The following is a 22,316-nucleotide window of genomic DNA, read 5'->3' on the forward strand; positions in this document are numbered from 1 at the left end:
GCCTGGAGCCTGTTTCAGTCTGTGACTCCCTCTCTCTCTGACCCTCCCCTGCTCACGCTGTCTCTCTCTCTCCTAGATAAATAAAACATTAAAAAAGTTAAAAAAAAAAAAAAAAACAAATACATACGGAATGGAACTGAGTTTGCAAGTGATTCCCAGAAGGGGGCAAGGAAGTGCTTACTAGCCAGGACTGCAGGATTTAGCAACATCTATTTAAAAGGCTAAGACGGTGGGGCGCCTGGGTGGCTTAGTTGGCTGTGCATCTGACTTCAGGTCAGGTCATGATCTCACAGTTTGTGGGCAAGCCCTGGTTCGTGGGTTCAAGCCCCACACCAGGCTACCAGGCTCACTCCTGTGAGCATGGAGCCTTCTTTGGATCCTCTGTACCCTCCTCTCTGCTTCTACCTCGCTCATGTGCTCAAGAAGGAAAAAAGGAAAGGAAAGGAAAAGGAAAAGGAAAAGGAAAAGGAAAAGGAAAGGAAAGGAAAGGAAAAGAAAGAAAGAAAGAAGGCTAAGAGACTAGAAAAGATACCACTGCAAAAAAGATCTCTTTACCTAGAAGTCACACACTAGGTAGAGGCTTCAACAGTATAAAAAGTATACAATCCAAATGTTTCATCTTCTTAGCATTAGTAGATAGACTTAGAACCATGCCAGTGGGTTGTGGGTGGCACAGAACAGAAACTGTCAGAACAATTCAAGAAAATGAGGGCCACAGTAGAAGTCCCAAGGAAGAGGTGGACGGGCCTGAGGTGGGACAGGAGCCAGAGGCCCCTGGGAGATCCTTAGCAGCAGGGAGTAAGGGCACCTTCACTGTAGCAGTGACCATTACAATGGCAGCAGCCACCACCTCACCCAAATGAGAAAAAGCAGTTCAAATTCTCAAGACTCTAAAGAGCACAGCCAAGTCTAGAATTGTCCCCTCCTGCTTTAGTTAGTTTGGGTTAACATAGGGCTATGCGATTGTTGCAAATATCTAGGGAAGGAGGGAAAGAAACCCTTTGGAAAGAGGGACGAACTTCGATTAAATACTGACCCAAACTGGAATTTTAAGTCTCAATTCCTACCACCAGAGACGATGGGGACTCAAGGCTAATATGAGGTCAATTACAAGTAGTTATAAAATAGTGTATCTGTGATATAGCATAAAATATAATTTCAATCCTATTAAAAGTTTAAAAAAAAAAAAAAGGGACGCCTGGTGGCTCAGTTGGTTAAGTGTCCGACTTCAGCTCAGGTCACGATCTCACAGTTTGTGGGTTCAAGCCCCGCATCGGGCTCTGTGCTAAAAGCCAGCTCAGAGCCTGGAGCCTGTTTCAGATTCTGTGTCTCCCTCTCTCTCTGACCCTCCCCTGCTCACGCTGTCTCTCTCTGACTCTCAAAAATAAAAATAAATAAAAAACATTAAAAAAATGTAGATTTTAGCTAAATGACCTCTAAGTTTCATGGACATAGAAATCTATGAATTTATACACACACACACACATGTGTACATATACATACGTACACACATATACACCTATACACATGTGTATATGTACACACACACACATATACACATTTGTGTGTGTGTGTATAATGAAAATTGAATTCTCCTACCCATGGTTTTAAGACTTTGTTCTGAATTAAAGATTCTAATTCTGTAAGACTGGAGTAAGGTAGGAGGCACTGCCTTTTTAAACAGGCACCCCAGATTATGAAAGATAATAATCTTTTATTATCTATCCATTAAAGATGTGTCATATTGCTTAACCTAACTCCTTAAAGTAATTAAAAAGGGGTTTGACTTGCATACATTTTTAATTGTAACAAAAATGGACGATAAAAAGCAGGCACACCATACATGTAGTAACACTAAATAATAAGAGCATGTACAAATTTTAAAACCATGTTTCTTATCACTGATTTTAATAGCATTTAGTCACATAATTTCTAGTGGCATAGGTTTACAAAAGATGTTTAAGACTTGTTGGTAACTTAGTCTTATCTGAGATTTTCTTTGAAAATGGAAAATAGAGGAGATAGTCATGAGTTAAAGATTTCAGAGGATGACATGTTGACTATAAACACAAAAGGTACACTGATAGCAATTCTATAAACAGCAAATATAAATGTAACTTATTTAAGCCCATTGGTTCACATTTTTAAAAGCACCCTCATTTTTTTTTTAAAGTACTATAAATGGTTCATGAAAGCCTATTGCAGACAATGATATAACCAGTCCACCTAATTGGGGGTGGGGGATGAATGTATGCGACCATCCGATCCAGAGTCTGATTTGGAGCTAAAACCAAAGTGTTTTGTGTGACAAAACAGTGACAAGGAGCATCATCAGTTCCTCAAGGAGAACAGTTCCCAAAGCTCGCATCCTCCTGGTGACCCTCCTCTTCTGCTTTGACTTACACATACCTTTCTTTTAAAGAAGCAAAAAGTATAAAAGTTCACCAAAAGTCTGTAAGTCATAGTTTGTATAGCACTAAATGATAGTAGCTTTGGCATTTGATATTATCATTGCTTTTGCTACAAATATTTTCTTCACTCTGGGTCAAGGCGAGGTAAGACGGGAAGAATGAGATTCCCAAATGCAGAGTCTTGAGTTATGAAGTATCCAGATGAATGTGCATGTGCATGCTGGGGGAGAGTATAAAAAAAAGGAAAAAAAGGCAATTAAGCTATTAAAAGTCACAATTTTTCAACCAAGACATTAAAATTACTTATCCTTGAGACAAAATTTATTTTAAAAATCAGTTCTACTGCTGCTGATTTTGTTTAAATACATGAGAGATGGAGAGTATAATAAAGAATTCATAGAAGCTGCTCCAGGCACTCATTTATCAGACCCACTCTCTCCTCTGTGATTCTCTAAAGTCAATAGTGAGTCAAAGACATGTATTACTTTGTTCCTTGGAGCAGGAAAAACTAGCAACAAAGATCCCAAAGATCGACTCTTGATCAACAAAGCTCAGCTTGACAAAAAAAGGGCAGTAGTTGGGAAGGGAGAGGGGTGGGGAAGGGAGCCAATTACTGGTGATTGAGACACCATCATTTTTGGAGAGAATGTTGGAAGTAACAGAAAACCACCAGTGACCTCCCTCTGTCACTAGAGAAAGGAAGACTTTTTAGGTTGCCTGAAGTGAGATGATCTGTCTCTTCAAATTCTGAAATTCCAAGGTTTAAAAGCATAGGTAATGGTGGCTTGTTCAAGGTCTCAGAGTGTTAAACTATCCAAGATCACTGAAACACTAAAACTGTTTATTATTACTATGAAGAACAGTATTTTTATGAACTGACGGATTATCACGTTCCTATGGTCAGGGTTAGTTTTTAAACATTTCCTGCACATCAGGTATGCTGACCATTAAGAAAAGAATCCAAACAGCAGTAAACCAGGGAAGTAACGGCGTGACAAATTAAAAAAAAAAAATGTATGTACCATTAAACCAGGGAGTTCGACTTCTAAGATCATTCTATCCATCCAGATATCCTAAACCCTTTTGTACACAAGCAATCCCTTGCCAGGTATGACACAGAATCAATCATGGCCGCGTCAAAACCATAAAAGATACTTTCATTACCGCTGTATCGGTCCTTCAAATCCTTTGAGCACGACTGAACATCAGAAAACCATTGCAATTATGTGTGCAACGCTTTTATTGATACTGCGCCACTGAAATACAAAATAGGAATTGCGCTAGATTCCCAGACCCAGGAAGTCTCCAACGAGACAAGAAGGTCAGTTACACTTTGCTCACCTGCAAAGCTGCCTTTTGTTGGGCCGCAATATGCTGCTGCTCGGCGTGATCCCGGAAGTCCTTATTAAGAGAGGGCCTCGAGAGTGCAATGCTACAACGGGAATCTTAGTTATTTGGCTGTTTAAAGTAGAGACTTCCTTACTTCTGAACCACAGTCTTCATTATGCATTCTTTGCAGGGATAAAAAAGGCCTTCCAGAGTAAGTCTTTTTTTCCTTCTCCCACTGTCGACATTAATTTATATGAAGAAAGCCTATGTTATTTATTAGGGCTTCAAATTACTTTTTTTTTTGTTTGGTGATTTTTTGGGGATGATTTATGATCCCCTACTTTCAAACAGATTGAGGTACTCCAGTCTATCATAAAGTTACACTTATGATGAAAACAGAAGAACTGAATGTTTCAAGCAGAAGGTACAGCCCATGTAAAGCCCAGGGTGAAAGACCTTGACATGTCTGAAGGAATGAAGAGTTCAATAGGACTGGACGTCAGGACTGAAAAGGGGTGAAGTGGGTTGGCAAAAAATGACGCTGGGGAGTAAGGCAGGTGCCCAAATATGAAGAGCCTTGTGAAATACATTAAGAAATGTAGAGCTTATCCTAACAGTAAAGGGAGACCCCCAAGAGTATTAGAAGCAGAGAAGTGACATGACCACTGGTACCACATGATGGCTCCGAAGGACCAGCACTATGGCAGACAGGGCTGGTCCCCTCAACAACTGATTGCCTCCCCATTTCCTTGGTGGTGGAACACAAATCTGTTATCGGTGGTCCCATGCTTCAGGTCCGGCCAGGCCCATCCCTCAGGGGGTGAACTCTGATTGGTGTAAGACAGTGCCATTCCCCTTACTGGTTTCTGGCTTAGGCAAGAGAAAGATACACAATTCTGGGCAATTAGACTTGATGGGTAGTCTGCAGGAAGGCTTCTGAGAACATTCTCCACACTCTTACAAAAGGAACACAGGGGAGGAAGCTTCTAGCTTTTGCCTCTATAGGTGGCTCAGTGTAGAGGTGAGGCCAAGGCTATTGCAATCATATTTTGACCATTTGGGAGCTGCTGACCCACAGAGAAAGGCGCAGAGGAAAGCCAGACGGAAGCCAGAGCACTGCTGACACCGTTGGGCCACTGACCGTTGGGCCACTGCATGACACCACTCTGGAACCCCCCTGCTCTTCACATTCCTGGTTAAGGTACTTCCTAATGGACATGCCCATTTTCTTGGTTTTTGGTTACTTCCAGATGAAAGCATCCTAACTGACACAACTGATAAATGTATTCAGGAAGATTTAACGACAGGAAATACAGTGAGGAGGCAGCTATAGTAATTGAGGCAAGGAATGAGAGTGGCCAGGACCAGTAGCGATGAAGAAAAATAGATTTGAGACACGTTTCAAGTATAAACATAAGAGGATGGGATATGCTTGGAGATGGAAATGAAAGGATAATAATAATAAATGAAGGGCACACTTATGCCTCTGAGAACTAGCAGATCTGTACCATCCATTGAGACAAGAAGCCCAAGAATATTAAGTGGCTAGTTAGAGGCACAAAGGTAAGAAGAGTTCAGCTTGGGCCATACGAAGTTAGAAATGCCTGAACGACACCAGAGCGGAGGTATCCAGGAGGCGGTCTGGGACCTGGGAGAGAGAGAACTAGATAAAAGTTATCAGCACATAAATAACAGGCTGTGAGGGTGGATGTAGCTGTCCGGCGGAAAAGATGTGAGACGACTGGGAAACTGGATGTAGAACTGAACTCTGAGGAGCACGGACGTTCACGAGACAGGCAGTGGCGAAATGTCTACAAAAGAAATGAAGACAGTGGGACACGGAGTGAATGGAAGCCAAGGAAAGAGAGTCTCTGAAGAAGGAGGGAGTGATCAGTGGTGTCAAATAATGTTAACATGTCTCATAAGAGAAGGCCTCTGACCTACCGGATTTATCCACAATGAAGGTGCAAGTGGCTTTAGGGCAGCACTTCTTCTTGGGAAAGGGGGAGAGGGGCCCTCAAGACAGAGTGGAGGGTGCTGAGGAGTCAAGATAAGGACAGACAGCACTTGTAAGGACAGGGGAAGGTTGGGTGGTGGCTTAAATGGGCTAATCTGAAGGAAGAGATGTAAGAGGGCAGAAACCGAACACAATAAAGATCACCAAGCTACCTAAATTTTACCTGCTTTACAGAATGCTTAAAAACTGGGGTGTGACAGGGGCGTCTGGGTGGCTTAGTCGGTTAAGCATCCGACTTTTGCTTAGATCATGATCTCGCGGTTTGTGGGTTCGAGCCCCGCGTCGGGCTCTGTGCTGACTGCCAGCTCAGAGCCTGGAGCCTGTTTCAGTCTGTGACTCCCTCTCTCTCTGACCCTCCCCTGCTCACGCTGTCTCTCTCTCTCTCTCCTAGAAATAAATAAAACATTAAAAAAAAAAAAAAAGACTGGGGTGCGACAATAAGTTCAGTAGCAAACAAAAACCACACAAACCCTTTTCTTTTTTAAAAAGTAGGCTGTCGGAAACATTAAATTCCTAGTTAGGATTAAAATATTTGGAATCCAATCTATTTGTCTAATTTTTTTCAAATCTAACTAGGAAATAAAACATGTAAATTCCAATATGAGAGAAATAAACCACTGCCAACCAACTTGAAGTATTTTGTCCAAGGTATTTTTTATATCACTGAATACAAAAACCACATTCTTCGTCAATACCTAGCTCCAGGATGATTTGTTGAAGACTGGTTCTGCATGAGTAATTTTCTTTTCTCTTTGTCCAATTCTGCCAAGATCGCAACTCTGTTCTTGTTTTGAAAACCTAAGAAAGATGGTGGGTGGAGGAGAGAGAGAGAAATAAAAAAACATTTTAGAGGTATTTTTATAAACCCAGGCCATCCAAAAACCCAGAAAGCAAATTCTCTTCTCTCACAAGATAACAAACCCACTAGTAACTAGTTTCCCTAGATGGTTACTCTCTTCCCACTGCCTACTTCCCAGCGACCTTACCAGCACAGCCCATGGCTGTATGCAGAGTCTAAAACTAATACTGACTGAGGGCTCTGCTGACTTAAATTTTGAAGAACTGGAATCACCAAGGTTTTCAGGAGGAAAAGAGCAATAGACATACTCAGATCCAAACAATATTTCTTTTTCCCAACTGCTTTCATTCAGAAATGACACAGGATCTTTCAAGGAGCAAGTCAAATAACGGTGACTGACTACACAGCAATTCTGAGAACGAAATGAAGCCTTAACAGACGGGGAGCAGAAAGACGTGTCCTTTAGCAACTACTTAACCCTGAGCTTGATTCTGATCTTCAAATTATAAAAGATCTGGAGCAGAGGGTGCAAAGTCCTGGCCCAGGAGCAGCATCCAACTAGGTTTTTAAAATGTGAATTAAATGCCAATATGTAAGCACGGAGATACTGTAAACAAAACCCTCAGATTTCTTGCTTCTCTTGAAACATGTTGAGAACCGGCAACAGGGGACCTAGACACCCCATGGCAAAACGTACCTACAAGGAACAAACAGGCCTCACCTTTCACTGGGCACTCTCTAGCTTACTGCAGTCCTTATTCGACTTGTTTATACGCCCTGTGGGCATTTGAGTTTCTGATCCCTAATTCAGAAGAAAACAAATGGAAAGATAAAAAACTGGGAAAAGAACCCCAAAGTGAGTTCTCTGTACAGTGAAGAATGCTTCCCAAGGGAAAGAAGCACTCTCCCATTTGTGTACATGAAGCTGCAGGTTCACCGCAGGTTACACCACTAGGTATATTTCCTCCTATCGGACAAGACTTTTCTCCACTTCTCAGAAGCGGCTAATGCATTCTTAGAAGATAATTTTGTGGTTCTATCTTTGTAGGAATCTAGAGATACAGTGAATAGAAAAGTCCTGAAAAACAGGACACCGGCGGGCTCAGTCAGTGGGGCCTGCAACTCTTGTCTCAGGGTTGTGAATTTGAGCCCTGTATCAGGTATAGAGATTACTTAAAAAATAGTAATAATAATAATAAAATAAAATAAAGTCCTGAAAAGCAAATTTAAAAATCTGATAGTGTCTAATATGTGATGAACAAAATAAATAATCACACTGGAAAGTATTGACCTGCTGTTTACAGAAATATCAATTTCCCTCAAGATTAATTTGTTCACCAAAAAATGTTTTAGGGTCACTACAGTAAAGTAATTGTATGTACACAGAAAATGTATGTACAGGGGTGCCTGGGTGGCTCAGTCAGTTGAGCATCTCACTTCAGCTCAGGTCATGATCTCACCATTGGTGAGTTCTGAGCCCAGCATCGGGCTCTGTGCTGATAGCTCAGAGCCTGGAGCCTGCTTCAGATTCTGGGTCTCCCTCTCTCTCTGCCCCTCTCCCGCTTACACTTTGTCTCTCTCTCAAAAATAATTAAGCATTTAAAAAATTTTCTAAAAAATGTATGTACAAAACAGTAAAAAGACTACATGAAGATAATTTGATAATGTTCAGATAAATACAAGCACAACTGAGTTTTTCAATGCTCTTCGTCATGTGTAAATTTACATAAATTATTTTATTTAAATTTTTAAATGTTTTTTTTTGAGACAGAGAGACAGAGAGACAGAGCACAAGTAGGGGAGGGACAGAGAGAGAGACACACACAGAATCTGAAACAGGCTCCAGGCTCTGAGCTGTCAGCACAGAGCCTGATGCAGGGCTCGAACCCACGAACCATGAGATCATGACCTGAGCCAAAGTCAGATGCTTAGTTGACTGAGCTACCCAGGTGCCCCAACATAAACTATTCTTAAATGTCTCTCCTCCATGAAAAGGAACCAGAGTTCTAGGTCCATGTCTTAGGGCAAGAAAAAAAAATCAAGATAGGCCTGGAACATCTTATGGTCAGAAAGCAAGAAGTTTTTTAAAGAATGTTCAGGGTAGTGCTGAAGACAAGGAAGCCAACTTGAGGTTAGCCAGGCTGTCACACTGCATCATTAACAAGAGCATAGTAATTATAGCTAAAGGAACAAATTCAATCTATGGCAAGCCATGACTTAATAGTAAGATACAAAAAAAGTTGTAAAGAAGGGTGAAAATAATAATTATCATAATCATTATAATTAATAATGAGATTAGTTATAACAATTATAGTTAATAATTAAGTCAGTGTTATCATTTAGGGTTTGTTTCTCCTACGAAATGTATCTGTTTATAAAGTATAGCTGCATACTTTTTTGTGAAGGTACCGGGAGGAAGGGGTAGGCACAGGGAACTGGGGCGAAGTCAGACAGTTCCAGAAACAGCAGGTTAGGTACCAGAACAGGAGAGGTGGATTCAGCGCAGGTCCTCACACCCCGTGGCTAGGAGCTCCCATGTCACACAATGACCAAGTAGAAAGTGTGAGTTCTACCTGGATGCATTAGTGAAATATCCTAAAGAAAACTAACTGTACAGACCTAATAATCCCTGACCTCTTAGGAGATGAAACGCATTAAATCCTGGCAGTAAAGCTACCAGAAAAGGGCAATTCAAAATGAAAACAGAACACAGAAGTATTTCATTCAGGGACTAACTCCAGGTTGCAAGAAACCAAAAATCTATGATATAGGCAGGAGCTTAAAAAAATCCCATTAACTTAACAGGTAAAGTTTACTTACAGAAGGGACCCAGTGCACATCAACACAGCTTTTCAGTCATCTTTAAAGGCATTACCAAATCTATGTTTTGGCTGAGAATCAAACTTATTCAAAAACACTAAAACCTGACTTATCTGAAATTTTGTTTTGTTTTTGGTAGTGGTTAAGATTACTGTAACTCTAAGAAAGTATAAAAAAATTACTAGAATCTTAGGAAGTACAGATATAAGAATCTGAGAAAATTATTATAACCCCAGGAAGACATAAAAACAAGTACAGAATGAGTAAATTAATTAATCATGGGTTAATATTTTAAAATCGATTTACATGTATAAAGTTTTGCAATAATTATACAGGGATGTGTTACACAGTCATATTAATTATAATTCCAATTTAAACTATTAACGAGAATTTAACTAAATAAGCTTATAATCAATTCTACAAGTTTAAAATTTTTTATTTTATTTTATTTTTTTTAATTTTTATTTATTTCAGAGAGAGAGAGAGCAGGGGAGGGTCAGAGAGAGAGGGAGACACAGAATCAGAAGCAGGCTCCAGGCTCTGAGCTAGCTGTCAGCACAGAGCCCGACGCGGAGCTCGAACCCACGAACTGCGAGATCATGACCTGAGCCAAGTCGGACGTTCAACCGACTGAGCCACCCAGGTGCCCCTAAAAATTTTTATTTTAGAACTTAGTTTATTAGATGAGTAGTTTTAATATACTGTTAATTAAATTATGAGCAGTGATGAGTATTCTTCTCCATGCACAAGATGCCCTCAGACTTCAAAGAAGTCATTAAAGTATTTAAACAAGAGGTAACTGGCCTGAGCTAGCTCCTGACCTTTCCTCCCTGTAAAGACGGGATAATGCTTATCTCTGTATGTCACTTGGTGTCCCAATGCTCCCACCCAGAAGCTCAAGTTTTATCCTTCTCATTCTTCCCTGTTCCTACCCACATCTAACCCATCACTTACTCCGACTAATTTTAAATTTTTTTTAATGTTTTATTTATTTCTAGGAGAGAGAGAGAGACAGAGACAGAGACAGCATGAGCAGGGGAGGGTCAGAGAGAGGGAGTCACAGACCCAAACAGGCTCCAGGCTCTGAGCTGGCAGTCAGCACAGAGCCCGACGCGGGGCTCGAACCCACGAACCGCGAGATCATGACCTGAGCGAAAGTCAGACGCTTAACCAACTAAGCCACCCAGGTGCCCCTACTCCGACTAATTTTATGTCCTGAATGTCTCTAAAAGAATTTCCTCTCCCAACTCCTTTTCCAGTCTAACCAAACAAAATGATCTCTTGCATATTCTAGACCTTAATGTATAACTACAGGCAGTGAGAGCCACAAAGACTACTTTATAGGGAAAGGGTACAGCCTTTTATTCTCTGATCTTGTCTAATGCCCCTGAAACCTATGCTTCCTTCTTGACTTTTAAAAAATAATATACAGTATTATTTTACATGTCTGTCTTGCATAAAACATTTACATTATAAAAGCAGATAAAAGTCAACAGATAGCACTTAAAGAATAATAAGAACTTATTGCAAATTGAAACTTAAGGCACAAAGTAGGTAGTTTATCTGGTCGTATTAAATAATACATAATGTTCTGTAGTAAGATTCTCCTACCTTTAGGGTTTATACAAACAAACTCTAGGACACCAATATATAACATTTAACTCTTTTATTATACTCACTACATGAGTTTTTAAAAAACACATACCTAACCTCTTGCCATAATTTAACATTTTTACACATTTCATAAAGTTACATCTAACTTTCTATATTCTTAGACGTGTAAGGGTGTTAAAGATACATCTCACATGCAGTACTTAATATTCCTTTATAATTAACCTTTTTCCAGACAGAATTATCTTAGAATAAAGCAGCATACTCTAAAATACTTCTGCTTTTAGAACTTCAGCCCTACCTCCATTCACAATCATATATATATTCTCATCACATTCACTCATAGAAACATTTAGCTCCCATACAGTTTTTGGTCATAAAAATATTCTTGAGGAACTAGCGTCACGTCAAATTATATTTAAAACCTCACAGCTGGGGAACCTGGATGGCTCAGTAGGTTGGGCGTCCGACTTCAGCCCAGGTCATGATCTCATAGTTTGTGAGTTCGAGCCCCACATCGGGCTTACTGCTGTCAGCCTATCAGTGCAGAGCTTGCTTCGGACCTCTGTCCCCTCTCTCTGCGCCTTCCCCGCTTGAGCTCTCCCAAATATACTTAAAAAATAAAAAAAATAATAAAACCTAACAGCTGATACTCACTTTACATGAATAGCTCTATCACATATAAACAAGCACTAACTGAAATTCTTTTTACTGGAAAAAAAATACTAAAGCTAAAGAATGAAAATTATTTTGTTTGATCAGTGGGTTTATGAAATCATCTACTTTCCAATTACAGTTGATAAGCTGCTTTCATAACAATTTTTTAAAGATATTTTAAAATATTATTCAAATCCTTTGAAGTGGTTATCCTATAAGCTAGATATTCTTCACAATTATACTTTTTTAAAATTTTGAGGTAAAGACAGAGAAAGAGAACATGGGCAGGGAGAGGGGCAGAGATAGAGGAAGAGAAAGAATCCCAAGCAGGCTCCGTGCTAACAGCATGGAGCCCGACACAAGGCTCAATCTCACTAACTGTGAGATCATGACCTGAGCTGAAATCAAAAGTCAGACACTTGACTGAGCCACCAAAGGGCCCCTTGACAGCTATACTTTAAATCAACGTGTCATACCTAAACATACCTATTTAGTATTAAAGGAAAGTCACTGTGACACTATTAGTTTCACCAGTTTTAAGTTGTTTATTGAATCAACACACATTTATTGTGTATCCTTCATAAACAGGCACCAGATAGGTTCTAAGGATACAATGATGAGCCAAACTTGACATGATTCTAGCTCTCATGGTTCTCTAAGAGTCCAGTGAGGATAGAAATGATCAAATAATTACAGAAATGAATGTATACTTAGAACCTAAGATGAGCAGTCTGAAATAAAGAAAATTCTGTAAGCATTTATAACAATCATTATTATAGGAATTAATGTTGAGTAAATTTGACCTAGACTGGGAGTAGGGGGACCAGTGAAGGCTTCCAGAGAAAGTAGTGCCTGAACTGAAATCTAAAGGATAAATAAATAAGTTTACTAGGGGTGGGGCAAAAAAAAAAAAAAAACAAAAAACACGACACTTCTCCCTATGAAAAGGGCACCGTAGCTGCAGTGCTGAGATTAGGCAAGACAAGAGAAAACAGGAGACTATGACAGTCGAACAAGCTAGAAATGAAAGAAGTTGTTATTACGGGCCAGGGAAGTGGAAAGATACAAACAGATCCAACAGCTATTTAGGAAATTAAATCAACAGGACACTGATAGAGTAAATCTAAAGTAAAGAATGAGGAAAAAGGTATCCTGGATGGTTCCTAGATTTCTGACATGGGGAATTATTTCTATTTTTTTCTATTGCTGCTATAACAAATTACTACAAACTTAGTGGCTTAAAACAACATAAATCTAGTATCTTACAGTTCTACAGCTCAGTGGTCTTTCTGGGCTAAAATCAGGGCTGTGTTCCTTTCTGGAGTCTGGTGGAGAATCTGTTTCCTTGCCTTTTCGAGCTTCTAGAAGCTGCCTGAGTTCCTTGGATCCTGGTACCCTTTCTCTGCCTTCAAAACCAGCAACGTTGCATCTCTCTGACCACAGCCGGGGGGAAAAAAAATTTGCTGCTTTTAAGGACTCATGTGATTAAAATGGGCGCACCTGGATAATCCAGGATTATCTTCCCATCTCAAGGCCCTTATTAACGTTAATCACATGCGCAAAGTTCTTTTTGCCACATAAGGTAACACGGTCACGGGTTCTGGGGATTATGATGTGGGCATCTTTGGTGGGGGAGGGATCACTCTGCCTACCACACCTCCTCATGATATGTCAGGCATCCCGTGGTTAAAGCTCAAACCTCACCCAGGGGAGACTGCTTGATGTCTAAGTCTTAGCAGAATAAAAGCGTATGACATTATTAAGTCAACATGAGTTGATTATTACTAATAATTAGCTTTTAGGTATCTAGTGAATGGAAAACACTTCTTCTATCTGACGAGATTGAAAAATTATTCAACTTTTAGCCACCTTTCGGACTTTATTGAAAATACCTATCAAAGGAAAGGAACAAACCCTAATGCCTGCTCAGACATCCCTGGGTTCAAGTTCTCTCTCAGACCGCATGGACTTCCTCCGTGTAAGCCACTGCCACTTTCTCTACCTATTTGAAGTTTCCCATCTTCAGGACTGGCTAAATAAAATGAGTTATCTTCTGCTTGAACTGACCTTTCCTCATCACTCATTTTTCTTTTCCTCTTAAATTCACGGGGACTTTTCTCATTCAGTGCAAGGATTTTCTGCTTCATCTATTAAGATGCAGATGAGATACAAAGATTAAGAAGTCTCTGCCCCTGTTCTAGAGCTCCTGAAATTTTCTTAGATGCTACAATTAGAATGTTCTAATCCCTCAGCTAAAGTGCAGTATGGAAAAGCAATGAACAGGGGACTTGGGCACAGAATCAATTTGATGTCTCATCTCACTACTACCAGTTATTATTTAATATCGGGAAAATCATCTCACTTTGCGGGACCAATAGGGACGATGGTAACAACTTTGAAGGGTGGTTATATGAAATATAGAAAATATAAGTAAAATACCTAGCATAAGGCCTGCCATGTGGTAACTGCTTAATAAATACTAGCGATTACTGTCATTATCTAGCATTCTCTATTAGTTAACATCACTCCATTCTCCGTCAGCCCCATTCTGCCAACCCACTTTCAGTGAATAGTTTTTCATTACAAAGAGTAAAGCTGATTAGCATGCAGCTTTCCAGGTTACACTCACAGGACAGGCCTCACAGACAGTCCTCCCAGGCCAGGCGGAATGGATCTCAAGCTCTCTCCTAACTATACACACTCTCTGAAGCTACTTCACATCATATTCTGCCTCAACTCAGTTTCTTTCCTATTTGAACCTGGGGCCTACAGATCAATCCTAGCACATCAGAAAAATACTGTACTCTTTCCTTTGCAGTTAAAAATGACACACACCCAAAAATCTAGCTTTAAAAAATCCTATAACAGGGGCGCCTGGGTGGCTCAGTCGGTTAAGTGTCTGACTTTGGCTCAGCTCATGATGTCATGATTCCTAAGTTTGAGCCCCGCATTGGGCTCTCTGCTGTCAGCACAGAGCCCACTTCAGATCCTCTGTCTCCCTCTCTCTGCCCTTCCCCTTCTCTCTCTCACTCTCTCTCTCTCAAAAATAATAAACATTAAAAAAAATCAAAAAATAATAATAACTTAACCTTTAAAAATAAAGAACCTACTGCAGGGGCGCCTGGTGGCTCAGTTAGTTGAGCATCCAACTCTTGACTTTGGCTCAGGTCATGATCCCAGGGTTGTGAGACTGAGCCCCGTGTTGGTGTCTATGCTGATAGCACAGACCCTGCTCAGGATTCTCTTTCCCCCTTTCTGAGGCCCTCTCCAGCTCTCATGCATGTGCCCAAAATCTCTCAAATAAATAAATCTCTCAAAATAAATAAATTTTAAAAAAACATTTAAAAAAACCCAACTGCAAGCTGCATCTTTGCATTCACACTCTCCACTTAAAAAGTATCAAATGGAAGAATTTAAAAATGATTTTTATTCATCAGTGAGACCAATTCTTAACTGAGATGTAGCATACCTTAGTACAAGGCTTAAGGGTACATTTGCTTTTCTTCTGGACTATAAACAGTTTGGGATAAGACTAGCATCCGGGCCCAAGGTCAAGCAAGACACCTCCCAAGAGCTATGCAACCCCATTCCTACACGGCACCCGGAAATCACAGCTAAGCACATACAGAATGGCCCCAAATCAGTAGTTCCCACCACCTGACCTTCAGGGCTTATCGTTCCTTATCGATAACTATAAAAGAATCCAAGAAAATAATTCACATTTCTTACTATTTCACCAGGTTTCTGTGTGTCTGAAATCAGGCTGGCCCAATCCAACTGCCACCATACAAACATAGGACCTTGATATTTACCACTAATGAAAGATTCTTTACATAGTACCCTGGCCAAACTGCAGTTTGACAGTCTGCCTCTACACGTTAGAATTCTCAAAATGTTACTCATCCATCAAGTGGTTATGAGAAACGAACCAAATGTTCCACACCACGACAGATGCTAAGAATAGGAGACTTCAGTGACGGTTTGCCAAGAGCTTATGAGGTTTAGCAGTCCTGATCGCTACCACAGTAAGGCAGACTGCGAGACCTGCTAGAGGGCCCAGCGGGCACAATGGGAGTCTGTCTTCTACACTAGGGACGTTAACTGATTGCGATGTACAGGTCAGGACTTCTTGTTCAGTCGTGGTTCTCTCAGCTATCATTGTAAGATAATTATGGCCCTTGCCATTCAATCTCTGTATTAAGCAGTTCCCATATACATAAACAGTACAGAAATAATTTAATATAGAAAGTTAAAGGCAACAGATCCAGATAGATAGGAATTTAAAAATTCACTGGGAGTCCATAGAGTATGATATGGACTCCCTCTGCTGGTGCCTAATAGCAGCCCAGGACACCAACAAAATCATGGACAAAAGAACAACAAAAGCCAAAAAGCTAATCTAAATTCACATCTATTTAGATTAAGGGAGGTTTCACAGCAGATGATTGTGGATCAATCAAAAGCAACCCTAAAAGTGTGTTTTATTGCAAATGCGGAAAAAAACCACAACCCAGTAAACTGCAAATCTCAATCTCAATGATGTGTGCTATTAGGACAGATAATTTAAAATTTATTTTCATCTAGACTGGACTGTGATTTTTTTTTTTTAGCAGCAGATTTCCTTTCAAAAATAGACATATCTTTGATTTTACTCTGGTTCAAGTTAAATTATTTTTAATTTGATAACTTGATGAAAAGAAGAAATCAAAGACCACAAGGGAACGGTGATTAATCCACAGAGCACACAAATCACATGTGGTTATTTGACAGAACAGAACAGTTCTTAGCTGGTTTCAACTGTCAACCATAGCCAGCTTTTCACAACATTACACTTATATAAAACTCAGGCAACCTTCAGTTTGCCCTAAATGCAACTAATATACTAAAACAGATTTACATACAGTACAACAGCAGCCTTCCAACTTCCAGTACTGGCAGAGTAGTTTGGTTAGAGCAACCCTGCCACTGTAGAAGTACGAATTCTGGGCGAAGTATTAAAAAAAATCATTAAGTGAAGGCACTAGAAACTGACCCAAATCAGGCAGAAACTGCAATTAGGGAGATTTGGGAATGTGTGACCTTTTATTCAATCCACAAACAGTTTGGATCGCCTCACCTTACTGGCTTTGAGGTATCAGAGGACAGAGCTCAGAGCTGGCAGAGTAGCCAGAAAATGAGGGGAGAAACCCAAAAGCAAAAGGGAGTCAAGCCCAAAACGTGCCTATAAAATCCACCCAGAGTGTTTGCTTCTTGCTAACACTACACACGATGGGGGAAACCCAAGGAGACTTAGCAATAAAGGGACAGTTAGAGCTACCAAGACTGAACAGAGAGTTCAGCTACCGCCCAACACAAGCAAGACAAGTCTGGAGCCTGAGTTGAGTTGAGGTTTGCATCTGCTAGAAATCACATTTCAGAGGAATACAAAGAATCCAGTGTCTCTACACTGTATATTCATAATATCCACTATCCAATAACAAATCACTAAGTATAGCAAGAAAAAGGAAAACATGACCCACACTCAAAAAAAAAAAAAATACAGTCAACAAAAACCAACTCCAAGATAATCAAGATGATGCAATTAGCAGTGACAAAGGGCCTGCTAAGGGCCTGTATCCAGACTTAAAAAAACAAAGCACTTCACGATAAAAATAACCCAATTCTTTAAAAATGAACAAAACACTCAAATCACACAAAAGAGTTTACGATCGCAAGTACAAAAAAGAGCTCAACATTTGACATCAGAGAAGTGCAAGTTAATACTATAATGAGATGTCACTTCCCGTCCCCTAAAATGGCCAAAATTAAAGAGACCTATAGCGCTGTACATAGAGCACCCATAATTCTCACACAATGCCAGAGGGAATGTAAAATGGTACAACCAGTTTGGGGAAGATTTGGCAGTTTTTTATAAAATTAACAATACACTCAGTTGTTCCATTCGTATCTATCAATCCACATATCTACAAAAAGACACATAAACAAGTATTTTCAAAGCAGCTATATCCACAATGGCCAAAACTGAGACAATCCCAAAACCCCTGAACCAGAGAATGAATAAAAATATAGTGGTAAATACACAGAGTAGAATACTATTCCAGAATAAACGTGATGAACTATTGCTACATGGCATGACACGGATGAAACTCAGAGCACAGTGAGTGAAAGAAGCTGGACACAAACGAGTACACACTCCATGATTCTGTTTAGAAGAAATTTAAGACAAAACTAAGGTTAAAAAAGAACAGAGAGGATAAAAAAAATATGGGTCAAACAAAAGTTCAAAGTTGATGGGGAAAGGAAACAGAGGTTTGCTTTCAAGTTGTGAAACAGGAAACAACTTACAAAGTGGGATTTAATACTTTCTAGAGATTAAATTTTAATTTTTGTTTTTTTTTTAGAGAGAGAGAATAAATGCATGGGGGGGGAAGAGGCGTGCGCATGAGAGAGAGACAGAGACAGAGAGAGAGAGAGAGAGACAGAGAGAGAATCTCAAGCAGGCTTCATGCTCAGCACAGAGCCTGATGTGGGACTGGATCCCACAACCCTGGGATCATGACCTGAGCTGAAGTCAAGTGTTGGATGCTCAAACAACCAAGCCATCCACCCACCTCTAAAACTTATTTTTGTTATTTTTAAAGTTTATTTATTTATTTTGAGAGAGAGAGTGAGCGAGCATGTGAGTGGGGGGGAGCGGGGAGGGGGCAGAGAGGGAGAATCCCAACCAGGCTCCATGCTCAGCTTGGAGTCTGACTCAGGGCTCTATCCCATGACTGTGAGATCATGACCTGAGTCGAAATCAAGAGTCAGATATTCAATTGACTGAGCTACCCGGGTGTCCCAAAATTTATTTTTAAATAAAAACTCCTGGGGCGCCTGGGTGGCTTAGTCGGTTAAGCGTCCGACTTTCGCTTAGGTCATGATCTCGCGGTTCGTGGGTTCGAGCCCCGCGTCGGGCTCTGTGCTGACTGCCAGCTCAGAGCCTGGAGCCTGTTTCAGTCTGTGACTCCCTCTCTATCTGACCCTCCCCTGCTCAAGCTGTCTCTCTCTCTCTCCTAGAAATAAAAAAAAACAAAAACAAAAACAAAAACAAAAAAAAACTCCTTCTCTAGGATGTGTTTGACTTGATTTGCTTTAGAAAGCTTCTAAACTGAGATGTATATGAAGGTGTTTAGAGCAAATGAAGATAAAAGCATGGGAACTGCCTGGTGACAATATAACTTCTTTAAAAGTGGTTCTTGGGGCTCCTGAGTGGCTCAGTCAGTTAAGTGTCTATTCTTGATTTCAGCTCAGGTCATGATCTCACGGTTCATCAGATTGATCCCCATGTTAGGCTCTGTGCTGACACTACAGATCCTGCTTAGGATTCTCTCTATCTCTCTGCCCTTCCCCTGCTTGTGGGTATTCTCTCTCTCAAATAAACATTTAAAGAAGTAAATTATATGTATATATATATATATATATATATAGTTCTGAAGTGTGGGTGCTTGAGTGACTCAGTTGTCAAACATCTGACTTTGGCTCAGGTCATGATCTCATGGTTTGTGAGTTCGAGTCCCACATCAAGTGAGCTCAAGCCCACTTTAGGTAAGCCCTGCTCACCTCTTACCTCTCTCCCTCTCTCTCTTTCCCCCCTTCCCTCTCTTTGGGAGAAAAAAAGTGGTTCTGAGGGGCACCAGGGTGGCTCAGTCCGTTGAGTGTCCAACTCCTGATGCTGGCATAGATGCTGAGGTCATGATCTTGAGGTTCGTAGGTTCAAGCTCCCCATCAGGCTCTGTACTGACCATGCAGAGCCTGCTTGGGATTCTCTCTCTCTCTGCCCTTCCCCTGCTCTTGCTCTCTCATAATACATAAATAAACTTAAAGAAAAGTGGTTCTGAGTGCAAGTAAAAGAGAAGAGAACACAGGTTTTACATTGTGAATAATCTTTTTTTTTTTTTTAATTTATTTCTAGGAGAGCGAGAGAGAGACAGCGTGAGCAGGGGAGGGTCAGAGAGAGAGGGAGTCACAGACTCTGAAACAGGCTCCAGGCTCTGAGCTGGCAGTCAGCACAGAGCCCGACGCGGGGCTTGAACCCACGAACTGCGAGATCATGACCTAAGCGAAAGTCGGACGCTTAACTGACTAAACCACCCAGGCGCCCCTACATTGTGAATAATCTTAGCACAGGTTAAAACATAGGATTAATAGGGGCGCCAGGGTGGTTCAGTTGGTTAAGCATCCAGCTCTTGATTTTGGCTTGGGTCATGATCTCACAGTTTGTGAGATCGAGCCGGCTCTACTGGCAGTATGGAGCCTGTTTGGGATTCTCTCTCTACCTCTCTCTCTGTCCCTCGGCTGCTCTTTCACTCTCAAAAATAAACAAACATTTGAAAAAAATAAACACGATTAATAGCTATTAAGAATGTTATATATCTGATATAATCTTGGACTTACTTCAAATACAGGGTTTTTACTTTGCTGTTCGCTTTATATTCTGACTACAGTTAACTGTGTATGCTAACTTTTCTATTAAAACATGTTTACTATTTTGGGGAAAAGTTCCTATTAGTAACAAGTTCCAGCACGCATTACCTTGTCCTGATGGGTTTGCTGCCATATCTTCCTATTCTGTTTCAACTATGTTCAGTGGCAACTGGTCAGCAATTTACAATCGCCTGTAAAAAATAAATGTGTCCAAACATATAAACTGTACCGTACTTGAATAACAAACTAACAGTTGTCAGTAACAGGTAGCTTCCCTACATTTGCAGTTTCCTCCTCTCATCAGAAATACACATCTGAAAAGCACACAGACTTAAATCATAAATTTAAACTCTGCAAAGCCCTCAAATATTTAGTTAGAACGTTCAATATTTATTCTTGTAGATGTTGAACCAACATTTAGCATTACTGTCTTTGATATACACCGTTACATCCTATTTACCAAATGCTACCACATATATCAACCAACTGACAGCATCAACACGATGGGTGCTAGAAAGAAAAAAAAAAATCACTCCGGTATGGTGCTTTTGGATTCACTTAAAATATATCCAGCAACTACTGTGTGTACTAAAAGCCAAGGAGGAAAACAAGCCTAGAATTTACCAAATACACACTCTGCACCATACACTATGTAAGATGCTTGAAATTAATGATCACCATTTTATAGATAGGGAGATCCGTGCCCAAGGTCACAAAGCTAGTTTCCAAACTTCGTGGGTTTTGTATTAGGTCTTGGGGAGATCGCAAATGGGCAGGACCCTACTCCAGCCTTCAAGGCACATACAATCCCATGGGGAAAATATACTCTCATTTAAGCCACTATACGAAAATGTTTAACAAACGCTCTCTTTAAAAGGCGTAAACAGTGCTCCGGAAGTAGAGAGGAGCTGATTCTATTGGCGTGATAAAGGACGCCTTCAGGGGAACTCGGGAAAAGTACGAGCGCTAGCAAACAGATTGCGGTTTTAAACAAAGTATCTTTAGGCGCTTCTCCGGCAGAAGCACCGGGCGAGACAAGCAGACTGGGTCGAGAGCAAAGAGGGCCATCTAGTGAAGGGGAACGTTAAGCAGGGATGTAGCAAGGCGGCACCAGCGTCTCAAAAGGTCCTTGCAGGAGGGCGTGGAGGGCAGGCTGGGCGGGGGCTCCGGCAGACACCACCCAGAGGAGGGGGAGTGAAGACGGTGGGGAGGCCGCTACCCTGTGGCAACAAAGACAGCGACAGCAGATCCGCGCTGCGGCCACACACTTCCATCCCCCGATGCCGTCAGGTGGTCCTACTTACCCAGGCCACGAGAGCGCCCAGGACCCTCCTTGCAGCCAGATCGCTCTCTCAAAGGGGGCGCGACCACTTAGAGACCTGCAAACAGAGACCAACATGCGGCTCTACAACCTTCCCGCCCCCGCTACGCTTCCGCCTCCTGCCTGGGGCACACCAGAGGGAGCGGAAGTCCCGCCTTCTGCCAGCGGACAGCAGCGGCTGCCCACCGCGATTCGTGTTTTAACTGCTCCGCGCAGACGCCACTTCTCTTCCGAAGAATGACAGCCGAAAAGGCTCATGGGAGATGCAGGAGGTGCTGTTGGGGGCGGGGCCAGACGAGGCACCGAGAGACGCTTGCTATTGGCTCTGCTGGGCAGGGGCGTGGCGGAGACCAGCTGAGACCCTAGCACCGCGAGTGGCCCATTCGTCAAGGCCACTGTTCAGAGAAAAGTCATCAGCCTGGCCAGGCCTGCGACGATAGGAATCCACTTCGGCTAGAATAAGGGGAGGGCCAGTCTTCACAGGCTGCGCTGGCTTTCATTATTCAACAGCCATCTCGGGGTTTTGCGTCTGCATTCTTCTACAAATCCCTGGGTGGTTTTTTTTTGGGGGGGGGGGTTTAGTTTACATAACTATACATAAGAAAAGCACCAAACATGCAGAAGTGTTTGCTACTGTGCTATAATCTCCTTAAGAAATGGCTGTGCCACATCTCAGAACACGAAGCCCCGCCTAGTGGGATCACCTGATGCCTGGTCTACAGATCTACCTATTTACATTAAAAGGTAATCACATAGTGATGAGAGTCACCTGTTCTGTGGTGGCGCCCCCCCCCCACCCCCCCAGCATGTATTGAGTGCCTTCTGCATGCTAAGTTCTTGTGCATCGGGCTCTGGTCCTGCCATTTCCTGATTTATATGTGATTT

At 41.4% G+C, this 22,316-nt stretch overlaps 1 protein-coding gene across 2 annotated transcripts; it reads right to left on the reverse strand.

Moving 5' to 3' along the window:
- Nucleotides 1–1,878: 1,878 nt before the first annotated feature.
- On the reverse strand, nt 1,879–21,616 carry LOC120237662 (INTS3 and NABP interacting protein). Of its 2 annotated transcripts, none has more exons than XM_039241052.1 (5): nt 21,415–21,616; nt 20,219–20,301; nt 6,453–6,555; nt 3,753–3,843; nt 1,879–2,631 (listed from the first exon to the last, which is right to left on the reverse strand). In XM_039241052.1, the coding sequence occupies exons 2-5, from the start codon at nt 20,241–20,243 to the stop codon at nt 2,536–2,538; spliced, it is 315 nt and encodes a 104-aa protein (XP_039096983.1). In that variant the 5' UTR covers nt 20,244–20,301; nt 21,415–21,616; the 3' UTR covers nt 1,879–2,535. The 2 variants fall into 2 exon arrangements, with proteins under 2 accessions (XP_039096983.1, XP_039096991.1); XM_039241060.1 differs by lacking the exon at nt 21,415–21,616 and adding an exon at nt 7,278–7,358 and having other exon boundaries at nt 20,219–20,298.
- Between the last annotated feature and the right edge of the window lie 700 nt (nt 21,617–22,316).

Source organism: Hyaena hyaena, unplaced genomic scaffold, assembly GCF_003009895.1.
Source record: "Hyaena hyaena isolate Hyena2069 unplaced genomic scaffold, ASM300989v1 scaffold_6, whole genome shotgun sequence".
Lineage (NCBI taxonomy): Eukaryota > Metazoa > Chordata > Mammalia > Carnivora > Hyaenidae > Hyaena > Hyaena hyaena.